At 39.1% G+C, this 13,055-nt stretch overlaps 1 protein-coding gene across 1 annotated transcript; it reads right to left on the bottom strand.

Moving 5' to 3' along the window:
- Positions 1–126: 126 nt before the first annotated feature.
- On the bottom strand, positions 127–12,780 carry ncapg (non-SMC condensin I complex, subunit G). Its single transcript, XM_044115230.1, has 22 exons — positions 12,673–12,780; positions 12,307–12,414; positions 11,240–11,473; positions 10,733–10,961; positions 10,356–10,501; positions 10,169–10,253; positions 9,515–9,707; positions 9,277–9,426; positions 8,018–8,158; positions 7,280–7,403; positions 6,986–7,075; positions 6,001–6,189; positions 5,816–5,926; positions 4,625–4,744; positions 3,098–3,334; positions 2,109–2,290; positions 1,855–2,020; positions 1,276–1,443; positions 1,032–1,155; positions 819–866; positions 628–697; positions 127–531 (listed from the first exon to the last, which is right to left on the bottom strand). The coding sequence occupies exons 2-22, from the start codon at positions 12,412–12,414 to the stop codon at positions 405–407; spliced, it is 3,042 nt and encodes a 1,013-aa protein (XP_043971165.1). The 5' UTR covers positions 12,673–12,780; the 3' UTR covers positions 127–404.
- Between the last annotated feature and the right edge of the window lie 275 nt (positions 12,781–13,055).

Genomic DNA, 13,055 nt, shown 5'->3' with positions numbered 1-13,055 from the left:
TTCCAGGCTGCATAGGAACCATATAAATATTAACATGAAGAGTTTAACGGCTGTTATTTTAATCTGTGACACAATCAGAATGGAATAAACAAACTGATGACTAATACATGTAAGGGAGACAACTTATTTTTCTATTTGTTTGTTTTTATTATAAATGTTAAGACAGAAAAAATAATGGCCCACAAATAAATTCAGTGAAAGCTTAAGATATAACAGCAATAGTTATTAGCCATGAATGTTTAGAGCTTAGTTATATTTACTAAGTAAGCTCTAAACATGAATAATTAGGTAATGAATAACTATCGCTATATAGACATTGAATACAACAGTAACAGGAGACAAATAAAAGACAAACATTTCTGTTCCTGTCGATTAAAACACTTAATCTGTCCAAGAGTGAACATTCACGACACATTGGCCTCCTGATTGATGAGAGGGTTCAGATCCAGTTTGGTTTTCTCCAGAGCTGCAATCTTTGCCCTCCGTGACGAACGTACCACAGGAGCAGACTCTGGGACATTTTCTCCATCACTGCAGCCAAACATAGATGCAGACAGACTGTAAAGGTATGGCTCTGTAAAGGAAAACTGGCATGTTTCTGTCCTGTTAAGGAAGATCTGAACTCACCTCTCCTCTGATGACTCAGCCTTTCTGCTCGGCCTTCTGCCCCCTTTGGCAGTGCTGGCTTTCCTTTGACCTGTGCAGACAGACACTCAGGTTACCTCCTGGAGCTGAGTCACCTCCTCCTCCTGTCAGGCACTCTATAAATAAAACTGTGCTGTGAATAACTGAATGTACAGGCACAGGGTCTGAATTACCTCTCTTAGGTCTCTTAGTGGATTTTGATGGATCTTCTGCTGCTGCTTCTACAGAGACACAATACATATTTACAGAAATTAAAGCTTTTCAGAAATACCCTCAGCATCTCTCAGGTTATAAGACCACTCCTTCACAGCAGGTATAACTGGATTTACACACATCAATTCGCTCAACCAGAGAATAATATTTAGAGAATATCTAAATGTGTGTACCGTCTGCGTTGACGTCCAGTGGTTGGAGAGCACTGGAGTTGACGACCTCTGCCTGTTCTTTAGAGTCCATCAGCTGATGCAGCATCTTCTCCAGAGCACGGAGGCAAACGCGATCCTTTACCACCTACCAGGACCCAAAGAGGAGCCGTCAGACATGAGGAACTGCAGCGTAGATCCAAGTCCAGTTTGTTTCAAAAATGCTTCCAAATGGCACCAAAGTGCTTGGACTTGTTCTCATCTGTACCTGTACGAGCTGCTGCAGCAGTGTCGTCAGGTCGTCCCTCACTGTCTCCTCTCTGCTGAGCTCCAGGTTGCTCAGGGTCTTGGCGTAGAGGCGGACTTCAGGCGCTGTGGGATCTTTGAGCATCTCTCCACACATACGCACTGCCAGATAGTCATGGACACACACCTCCTGAAAAACAAACAAAAAACACACACACCAGGACAAATTCATTGAACGTGGCTGTCATGTGTGAAGTGCCTTGCAGAAGTATTCAGATGTTTTGAGCTTTTTCAGGTGTTATCAAATGTAATAAGCCGACATTATACAGCTCATGATTGTGAAGTGGAAGGAAAGGAATATTTGGTTTTCAATATTTGGTTTTTTACTACATGCATTTGTGTCCAAAGGCATGACACCTCTAAATAAAATCCAGCCCAACATACTTCCTTCAGTTGCCCCCTAATTATAGATTCCAGTTCGATTAAAGAACATTAGTGAAGAAACCACATGAAAAGCCATTTGAATCGGCTGACATGTTTTAAAGCGCAGAGATCTTCTGCCAGAGACTTGCTTAAGTTCTTGGATGGTGTCCCGTCTTACCTCTGTGTTAGCAGAAGGTTTGATAAGTCCACTGGGGCGGGTCAGCTCAACTAGTAGCTCCACCACGTTGTTAATGTCCACCTCAGCCAGTGGAGAAGTGGCCGGGGCGTTCAGCAGAGTCCGAACTGTTGGCAGGAACGTCTCCTCCACGACCTCCTGGTGGGCTCTGTCACACAAACACCGCCTGCTCTTTAATCACATCGCAAAGAGAGGAAGCCCTCTGACTAAACCTGGGGGTGTTATTACTGGGAGACCTGCTCTCGCGGGCGTAGAGTTGGAAGAAAACTCCCAGACAGTGGCGCAAGCGGACATCGTCCTCAGTGACAGGATTGTACCACAGCAGCACCAGGCGTGAGAGCATCTTTGCACTCGAGATGCGACCCGTGTACATCAGCTTGGCCAAACCCTCTGCTGTCTCCGTCCGCAGGTCAGACATCTGGGTTTGTTTAACAGAAAAACATTCAAATTCCCTCCGAAAGTCAGACACAAATAAGGATGCAATGATTTTATGGATTATTCTGATGATTAATTGAAAACTGGATTAATGGATTATTAATTGTGCAATTTTTTTTTATCTAACCACTTAAGCTTATTTTATAAAATGTTGGAAATATATATAAAAATACAAAAATAATTCAATTCCTTATTTAAATAAAATTATTGTATTGCCTCAACTGTAATAACGGAACTCTTTTCGAGTCTGCTTTATCATTTGTACCAAAGGATTCATCTTCAACTAAAAATAATTCTTCTAACATGTGAAAATCTCATCTCTCTTCTTGAATTATCAATACAGTGCAAGACTGATCTGTTGACTATTTTTCAAAGAAAAAAAAAAGATCCTTAATAGGAGATTTTGGAGGGTAAAATATTTAGATTTTTTTTTTAATCTTAATTAAAAAATTACATCTGCTGTTTGACAAAATGTATATATTTTTTTGTCAAAATAAAAATGCTTTATTTTTCATTTGACCAAAATGAAATATTTTTGTCAAAAAATATTTGGACATAACTGTCAAAAATTTAATTGTTTTTCTTTCATTTAAGAAAAAATTCAGTGTTTTAATTACTGCAGAGTGTATTGCTCTTTCAACAAATGGCTTTTTTTGAGCTCCAGCTATCAATTAACCGATTACTAACTGAGTTATTTCAGCAATCGATCCATCACGGTTAATCCAATTGATTGTTCAACCCTAGACACAAACACTTATTTGTCAGCGGTGCATGAATTAATCAAGCTCACCTCACTGTCCAGGAACTCAGACAGCATCACCAGTATGCTCTGTGCGGAGTCTTCTGGAATGTTCCCCTTGTCCTCGGCCGATGTCGCGTCGCCCTCCTGCCTGTCGGGTGACAGCGGGGGCTGGACGGTCTGAGTGGACGCCGTTTCAGAGAGCAGCTGGAAGCCGAACAGCAGCAGTAGGTCAATGATCGCCCGCAGAGCGCTGATGCGGATCTTCACCTCATCCAGCTGGGCGATCTGAAGAAAAAACAAAAGCAAAGAAAACACAGATTCTAATTTTGTTCTCATTAATGCCTTCTGATCTATGGTGGCTCTTAACTTTAAGAACTACATTACCTGCAGTGTCTTGCAAAATTGTTCAAAACGGACTATATTTGATGCAAGTTAAGAGAAAATATTTGCTTTATTTTCTCACATAATAATTATTAGGGTATCTGCATCCCTAGAACCAAACGAGCAGAAGCAGCATTCAGCTTCTATGCACCACAAATCTGGAACAAATTTCCAGAAAACTGTAAAACAGCTGAAACACTGGCTTCCTTTAAATCTTCACTAAAAGCCCACCTGCTTATAGTTGTATCTGAAACGTAATCAATTACAAATTTAACAATGGCATTTGACTTAATGTAACGTTTTGATTGTCGACTCTATGTTGCATAACTGTGTTTTTGTGTTTGTTATGACGCAAAGCACTTTGAAATGCTTTGCTGCTGAAATGTGGTTTACAAATAAAATGTGATTTGGTTGATCTGTACGTTTCAGAAAGTCCAATTTAAGGCATTTTTAACACAACCTTGAATGAAATCTTAAATTGAAAAAAAGAATATTAGGAGGTGGTTGAGAGAACTTGCTGCATTACAATTAAACATTGCAAAACCTGAGATTTCTGGGGTTGTTTGTGGATGTCAACGTTTGCTGCTGTCGTCATTATTGCGTCCCATCCATTTGGTTTCATCCAGAGTGGTAATGGTTTGCATCTGCCTCTGTTGTTCATCGCTCTCCCGTGTGTCGAGCCCATCGCCCATAATTGATGCAGAATGCTAACCAACTAGCCGGCCAGGGTATATTAGCAGCTAGCTACTGGTAGCCTCAACCACCTCAGAACATCAGAATACAACTCATAAATTTGACTGATAGAAAAGTCCTGCAAGAAAACAAAAACAAGCTACGAGATGATATATTTCGTGATAAAAATCTAAAATTTAATTTAAAGTACACTTGCGTTTTTTAAAATGAATTTAAGACATTTTAAAGTCTTAATTTTAGACATAAATTTCAGACTTTTTAAGGATGGGCAGACACCATGATTATGCTCATGGATTTAGTGTGAAAAAGCAAAGAGGTATGAATGTCTCTTCATTTCAGATTAAATTAACTGAATATGTTTGAGCCATGCTGAAGGATTTGTTGCTAGAAAATGAAGCAGCAGTTGTTGTGAATCCACACAAGTATTAGAAGCTGCAAATGAAAAAAACAAAAACAATCTGCACACTGTTCAGGTACGAATCTGTTCAGAAATGAGTTCACCTGCAGCAGGAGGACCATGTGGGCTTTGGCCAACTCCTTGCTGTGCAGGGTGCAGGTTCCCAAACACACCACGGCCATATTGCGAACAGCAGGGTGAGCGTTTGCTATGGAGGGAAGGACCTAAGAGGACAAGCAGAGGAAATGAGACATGAACCACAGCTCTGCTTTTTCCAATTCTGCAATTTCAACAACACATTATTGGTAAAATGAGGCTGAATAAACATTCAGCTATTTTCTTAAGCACAAGTTAACACCCGTTTTGACAGATTGATTCAAAGCAGAAATATTTTTCTTCTATTTCTATTCTTGATCAAGATATTTTGGGTTCTCTCCTTTTTGAAGAGGAAGTATTTTTAAAACTGTCTTACGCAGACGCTATTTTAAGATCTGTTCACAATTGTTATTAATTCTTAACTGCACCTTCTTTCTGCTTTCTCGTTTTTGTTATCTACTCTGAAGACCTGCAGTAAGTTCAGAAAGTTGACATTTTTCTGATGCCTTGACTTTTACAGTTCCCCCAAAAAGCCATTTCTAGCAGGGAAGCTTGAATTGCTTTGATTTCTTTTTTTAGCCCCTCTGCAGCTTTGAAGGAATCAGAGTCAGACTCTGTGCAGCTTGGAGGAACCACATAGAGGAGCATGTTTGTGAAATGATGGCACAACGTTTGAGGAATATTTAGCAGCTGTCGAAGAAGGTTCCCGAACCGTTTTACTCCAGTAACAACTTAGCAGTGCCGCACAAGATGCTTCAGTCCAGTCATCAAGAGCTACGGTCTGGTAAGACAGCTCTGTAGCTTCAACAACGCTGAGCGAAGATTTTAATGGATTTTGAATCAACTGCAATTACACAAAGTTTCTGTGACCTGGTTTCTGTGATCATTAATTGCTTGATTGACATTCCTTGAGTAAAAACATTTCCAGACTCCATTTCTAACACATCTCAGTCATTTTGGAAATACAAAATTTTACTGTGAAATTAATGTTACAGTGAGCAGGAGGCCAAGAAAGAAGGGAAAGACATTGTAGGAGGCACAAAATTGAGGTAGCAAGTTCAGAAGGAAGAACAAGCAAATGATACTGAAAGGAAGGAAAGATGAAAATGAAAGAAAAAAGAGCAAGAAATTAAAAAAAAAATACTGGAAGGAATGTAGGTCAAATAAATACCAGAATGAATCAAATGCAAACTAATTACCAGTGATGACATCAAGGCACTTATAGTGGGACCAGTCCGAGTTTTGATGTTCATCTGCTTTAGCAGTTCAGCGCACATCGTCAGACACCTCAGAAGAGTCTCTGGGTCGTTCTGTCACAGAATATTATGATAAATTTTTATCCATCTTTCATAACTGCTGTGAATCTTCTCGTGTCCTTGCACACCTTCTCAGCGCGAACCTCCCTGTCGACTGGCTGGCTGCTCTCCGAGATCTCCTGCAGGACCTGGTTTCTTTGATCCTCTAGACCCGCGATGGAGTCCTTCAGCTCTGCTGCTCGACTGAAGTCCTGCGCAGCGATGCAATCCTCCAGATCCTGTTTGGCCTCGATGAGGCGAACCTTCACCTCTGCAAGCTGGAGGGAACCACAAGAGAGGAAGAGGAGGATGAGTCGAGTCATTCCTTAGCTGGAGTTAACTAGGTGAGTGGACAAAATCTCCCCCCTCCACTCAGGATACAACTGGACAAGGTAAACTCAAGGGATTAACCAATAAACGGTAGAGATGAAACTATTAATCGTGATTAATTGATCGTTCTTGAGATAATCGTCAACTAATTTAGTAATTAATTAACTGTAACTTTAAATTATAACTAGAGAATACAGATTGAATAAAGATTACCTCCTTCAGAGCAGTAATTAAGCCAAAACTTAATTCCTATTTGGCATTTAAGATAAAATATATCTTCTTGGTTTGTAAACATGTTCTACTCAGAACTGCAAGTGGCATTGTTTTAGCTTCACTTGAAAGCATGAAAGTGATGCTGTGTTATTGCATTTTCGGGAACATGTTTTTCTTTCTTATTTAAAAAGGGAACTCGCTTGTTTACCTTTATCTTTTAATGTATATCTAATATTGCATAAAATAAGCTTAAATGTTAAATGTTTTTTAATCAGAGCGTCAAAATAATCAATAGAATAATTGATTATTAAAATAGTTGTTAGCCGCAGCCCTAATAAACAATAAATATACAATCACACTAGCGCATGAAGTACATGAGTTATAATAATAATAATAACAACAAAAAAACACTTGTGTTTTTGCCCAAATCTGTTACGATGTTATCAGGTGACGGTTTCACATGTGCAAAAACGGCTGTATAATTGTCAGCAATTATGGAATCTGGGCAAGGTTTCTCCAAGTCTAGCCCACCTGGACCTGCTGCCGGCGGCTCCTGTTCTCATCCACCGGCTGACTGGCCTCCATGATGGGTTCTCTCACATCTGAAATGATCTCTGCCACCTGTTAAAGAAAACCAGCTCCTCTAAATATGAGTCGGAGAGGTGATGATTCAGCAGCCACACGGAGACACCGGAGGTAGTATTGCATTGTATTTCGTTTCTGCCTGACTGGCTCTTCAAGCTAAGGTGTTATGAATCTACTTTAGTTGATAAGAAGTCTGACTTGATGAAAATGTTCATCGTCTGATGTCAAAGTCTGGCTTACGGTCTGGATGCGTCTTTGGTCGTCTGGGATGAGGGCGAGGAGCTTCTCAGTGAGGAGAGACACCAGAGAGGACGGAGTCTGTGTGAGAGCCAGCATCTCCTGCAGAACCGCCAGAACACGCTTCCTACAAACACAACTCAGTTAGCCCAACATGTCATCGTACAGAATGTTATGACACACTACGTCTGCATCCAAGTATGCAGGTAAATTAGGACAAAATATTTGCAAGAAAACTGTAAAAATAACAGAGTTTCTATACATTTTTTTGTGTCAAAATTTCTCATTCCTTTTGGAAACAATGGAAGGACAAACTGTCAGATGGATGGACGAGACAGAGGATGATAAATTGTTCCAGAAGTTATTGTGATAAACGATGTCTATTTCAGACTATTTTCAAGTAATATAAACGGTAATGGCATAATAATGCAAGTACACCCTCTCAAAGATGAATAAACCGATAAGTAAAACCGGGTCAATATTAACAGCGTATGTTTATTTTCTAGTGGAGGAGGTTGGACATGTGGGTCATGTGACAGTGATGCAGCGCAGGAGTGTTTAATTGAGGCACAGAAGCAACGTAGGTGGTGTGGGTGTTTTTTTATAATGTTGAAAGTCTAGGATAATATATGCATCAGTAAATATCGATTATTGGTCAATAGCAATAATATCAGCTCAAATTTTTTATATCTTCTCATCCTTAATTGGTATTACATCCAGATATTTTTGCTCTAGATTTACCTGCCACCTTCCTCGTTGGTATCGAGGCAACCGATGAGATGGATGAGCTGCTGGGAGATGAACTCTTTGGTCATGACGAGCTCCAGCTGGTTGAAGTCAGCCCTCTGCTCCTCTGTCAGCACAGGCACCGCCTTCAGATAGCTACCGAAAACAAAGCAAAGAGTCAGTTAAACTCCAGCAGTAGCATCATCCTCCACCCTTATCTCGCTACAAACACACACACGCACACAAGCAAGGCAATACGGAGTAAGTCGCTTTCTGCAAGTTCAAGTATGAAGCATCTTAGGCAAGCCTGGCAGTTAAAAAACATATTTTTATTTTAAATAAAAATCACACATATATAAAAAGTGAGTAAAACACACACAAATGGTTAGGCACACGTTAAATAAATTAAATAGTAAGGTTTCAGTAATCCACACAGTTACATACATAAAGTACTCTTCAGAAAACAGTGCCTTCAGATACCTGTGGTTACAACATTGTCATAGAAATTTTGATTTTCAGATTTGTGTCACAAAGTAGCTACAATAACATTAAATACATACAAGAAAAACACAAAGGAACATATTTTACTTTGTATCTAATACAGAGAGGCACAAGGTCTTACTCGCAGGACCAATATAGGGGGAGATTGAGATTCCAGCCAAATGGAAATCAAAGGCAACTATTTAAAAATTGATTACAGCCCTTAGAAATAAATAAAGCTCAAAAGTGTTGATTTATTTTCTACAGATATTGGTGGGTAAAATCTCTTTGTAATATTTGGAAAATGTGTTTTAATTTTAAAGGCTGCCAAGTTTACCCAAAGCAAATATAACAGAAGGAAGAACAAGATTTGTACTAAATCTATGAGAGTTTTGTGCACATTTAAAAGAAAAAAATTTTATATATAAAGAAAAAAAAAAAAAAAAATCACATGACTGTTCATCCAGTCCTCTGTGAGCCATTTTGTACAACTTTATTTCCCACAAACCTGTGCTATTTATTCTACTGTTTGCACCTCCACCAATAGCATGACTTCAGCTGCTTTTGATCCATGGTGCATTCACTTGATGGAAAAATATTGTTTTTTTAAGTTACCAACTGACTGTACTTCCCTGTGTGCATCTCTTCATATTTTACAAAGTCCAACCAAATCAGAAAGCTTATACTTTTTTGAAATCCACTGACTTTATCGAACTCATTTAGAATAGACTTTGAAAATACAAAATACTGACTGCACAAAACTTATTTTGTGAATCTCTTATGTAGTAACTTACCCAAAGAGGTAGTCGCCATAGATTGCAGCATCTGGCAGCACTTGTTCAAGCATTTCCTCCCCATCATCTCCTTTACCCTTCAGGAACTCACACAAAGATCTCCAGTAAAGCACATTTTCACAGGTCATAGAGTCTTCGGGGATCACCTTTCTGTTGTTAAATCAAAATTTTATTAGTTTATGTCAGACAGAAAATGTTTAAATTGGCGCACGTGAAAGAAGGAAATCTGAGAGCCTACCTATCGTCGAGGTGCCCTCTGATGTGCAGCAGCTCTTCAGCTGGCATTGTTTTAAAGATGGCCTTCAGGGTCTCCATAGCTGTTTCTGCACAATTCTCCACATCCAGCCGGTGGAGCAACTCGATGATGTTTCCATCCAGCCGAAGCAGCCAAGCCGGCAGAAGGCGACTGCAAACAATGTCTCTCACCGACTCTGTAGCACACACAGCCGGTCGAAAAGACTGATTTAACACAAACACACTCATCTGAAACTGGCCTTTAATTTTATTTAAGAGCCAAAAGGTGCACAAAATTTTTTTAATATATACATATAAAATCAATAAAAGATGTCTTCCATGTTTTTATTTATTGTTGTCTTGTAACTTAAACTGCTTAGAAACAGAAACTACACTAGAAGGTCAAACTGGTTTCAGTACACTAATAGTTGAAATGTTTTAAGGTGCTATTTAAGATAAATTAATCATCAACCTGATAGATTTTTAATAGATTTGAGAAGGCTAAAAATATATTTTTTCATATATTTAAGCCTGATGATATTTTTAAAATGTACTGATGCTATTTATACATTGTGTGAAAGTGTTAAGCGAGACTTTATCTGTTGGCAATTCTGTTGCAATGGACATTTTTTTTAACCATGAAAAAATAAAACATTACCTGAGGTGTCATGGAGACCTTGCTGCAGTAGACCAACTCTCTGTGCGATGGTAAGAGCTTTAATGTGAACCTTTTCAGAGAGAACCTTTAGCCAAAGACAGAAAAATAAAGGTGAAATTACAGATGAAACCAGAGTTCCCAGTGATTTATTAACACACATCTTTTAGCTGACTGATTGCATGTGTACCTGGTAGGCCAGCTTGCGGACGTTCTCTTTAATGTCTCGAGTGCGTTTGAGAACTTTAGGTAGAGTCCGTGGCGACATCGCAATGCAGGAAAGAACGGCACGTCGCACCTCTGCGTTACTGTCATTTTCTAGGATTAACATGTAAGCTGAAAATACAGAAGAGACTAAGAATGACAGTTGATGGGCCGATACAAATTGAGGAATCACAAACATAGATTACACAAAGATGACAGTTCTCAATTGAGTATAATAGCAGAAAAAACAGATCAACTATAACAAATAACTTAGCTACAAAACTGGGTGCTTAACAACTTTCTGAAGTGCAATACTTACAAGATTTAAAATTAACAAGTAAAACAATAAAATAAAAAACAAACCATTGATGGTGGGACAGTCGGGATCCTTTGGCTGTTGAAGGCGGGTCATCGCTAAAGCAGCCTGAATCCTGACGTTGGGGAACTTGTCCGTGACTCGGACCAGCATGGCTTGGTGAATCCGATCGAAGAGGTCGTCGTCGATCTGGGCGTTCTCCGCCATACTGCCCAGCAACTTGTTGATCAACTGGCAGGCTCTGAAACGCACTGCATGACTGTTGGCTTTGTGAGACTGAACGGAGAAATGGAGGAAAAAAAGTCAAACAGCTTCTATCAAATTAAGGACAAGAAGTTTCACATGTCTCATCAGGTTTGCAGTGCAGGTATTTTAACTGTGAAGGATCATTTAGACATCCAGATACCGGTCCATGTCCTCATGGTCTAATCTGTAAAATTACTAACTGTTTACAGTTTTAGATATGGATTTTGAATGTGTTGTTTTAGATCAATCTTTTACTGCTGAGTGCTAATAAAGGTCAAAAAGAATATTTAAGCATATATGCTTAATACCTCTAACAGAAAGTTGAAGATGAAACTCAGAAATGGATGATCATCTTCATCTTCCTCCTCCTCTTCTTCTTCTTCCTGCTGCTCATCCTCTGCATTGGGCAGAGGCTGGAAACTTGTGGCAAACTTGGCCACAAACTCGATCACATTTTCAACAGCAGGCTCTCGTTTGTACACAATCATTGCATACTTCAGGTAGTGGACAAACTCTTCATGGAACAAAGTCTTGTCCTCAAGCTGGAGGAGGAAATGAAACATGTGGCTGATGATAGTTATGGGACAGTAAAACACAGGGGAAAAACAAACATTCAACTCTAAAACAAATAAAAGCAAAAAAGTATTTTGGATTGAAATAATAATAATAATAATAAAAACACAGTATCTTGCTTCATTTTATTTTATGTGGATAGACTACTGCAAAACAGCGTATAATTGTAAAAGCAAAATAAATTCATATGGTGCTGTTCAGATGACGGTTTGAACAGCACTCCATGCGATCTCCAAAACAAAAATTCTACAACCCTGGACCTTAAACATCCAATGTCCTGGATGTTTAAGGTCCAGGACATTGGACCTTAAACATACAAGTCCAATGTCCTGCATGTTTAATGTTTCTCCTTGCCATTTGTCAACTGGCTTAAATGAATGAGTGATTAACAGAGTTTAAAGTAACTGAAGGCATGCTAAAGAGGCAATACAAACACTTGAATCATTGTGCTGAAGTAGGGAAACATCTAAAACATGCAGGCTAGGGCTGGGAATCACTGGTTTAACATATTCAGACATCTCCACAACGTTGTCCCTGTTCTGTGTTCTTTTTGTTTTTGTCTTCATGGTATTGTTTCTTCTCTAATGTTCTCTTACAAAACGCCTTAGACCTTCCGAAATTAAATTGCAACCAAATTAGGCAATTTCTAAAACCATGCATTTTGGTATTTTACATAAGGTTGTCAATAAAATCTATTGAAGTGTGTGGTTACAAAGGTTAAAGCAAGACACTGTTTATTTGAAACAGGTTTATTAGAGAAACGTGTGTTTAGTAGGTAGCACGATTATCAGCTGTAGCCTACCTTGTTGTAGCGACTCTTCAGGCTCGCCACCAGCTTCGCCTTGTTGTTGTGTCCTTTTTGAGCCCGTTGAAACGCCTCCTTTAGCTCTATCTCACTGTCCGCAGTCATCTAACACCAAAGAATATCAAATAAATATAAAAACACATTTAAACAACAGCCAGCGTTTTGCCAAGTAGAGACCAACGTTTCTTTTCCAGCACTGACACAGCATCAGTCTGTTTGTTTAGATGACTAACACACTTTACATACAAACAAGAGCCAAAAAGAAAGTCCCTCACGACCAGCCGAGCTTTGTTTAAAACAGCATAAGTTTAATGTTACATGAAAATGGTTCGTCTATCAATCTTAAAAGGGTTATACGTTTACCTTGCTGTGAGGTTTCTAGTCGTAAAACTGCCGCCTGTTTTCAAATTTAACCGTACGAGGTGAGTTTCCTTTTCTATGAAGCCTTAAGGGCTTTACCGCCACCTGCTGGATGGGAGGGAAGGCTCTAACTGAGTTTGCATTTACTGGTTGTTCCTGCACTTTCTCCCTTTTTATGTTGCAATAGTTATAGTGCAGAGCTATGCCTCTGCATCACTGATTTCCAATGTTCTTATAAATCATTGTGGATTTGTTAGAACTTTGGAGGTCTGCCACTCTGGGGGAATGTACTGAATGTAATTCCATCCATTATTCAGACAATGAGAAATTCAAATTAGTTCATTTTAATCTTATTGCATGTCCACAATAAAACAAGCACATGTTTT

The sequence above is a fragment of the Gambusia affinis genome, linkage group LG04, assembly GCF_019740435.1.
Source record: "Gambusia affinis linkage group LG04, SWU_Gaff_1.0, whole genome shotgun sequence".
NCBI lineage: Eukaryota > Metazoa > Chordata > Actinopteri > Cyprinodontiformes > Poeciliidae > Gambusia > Gambusia affinis.
Note: the sequence above shows the minus strand (reverse complement) of the source record. Positions and strands in the feature narration are given on the sequence as shown.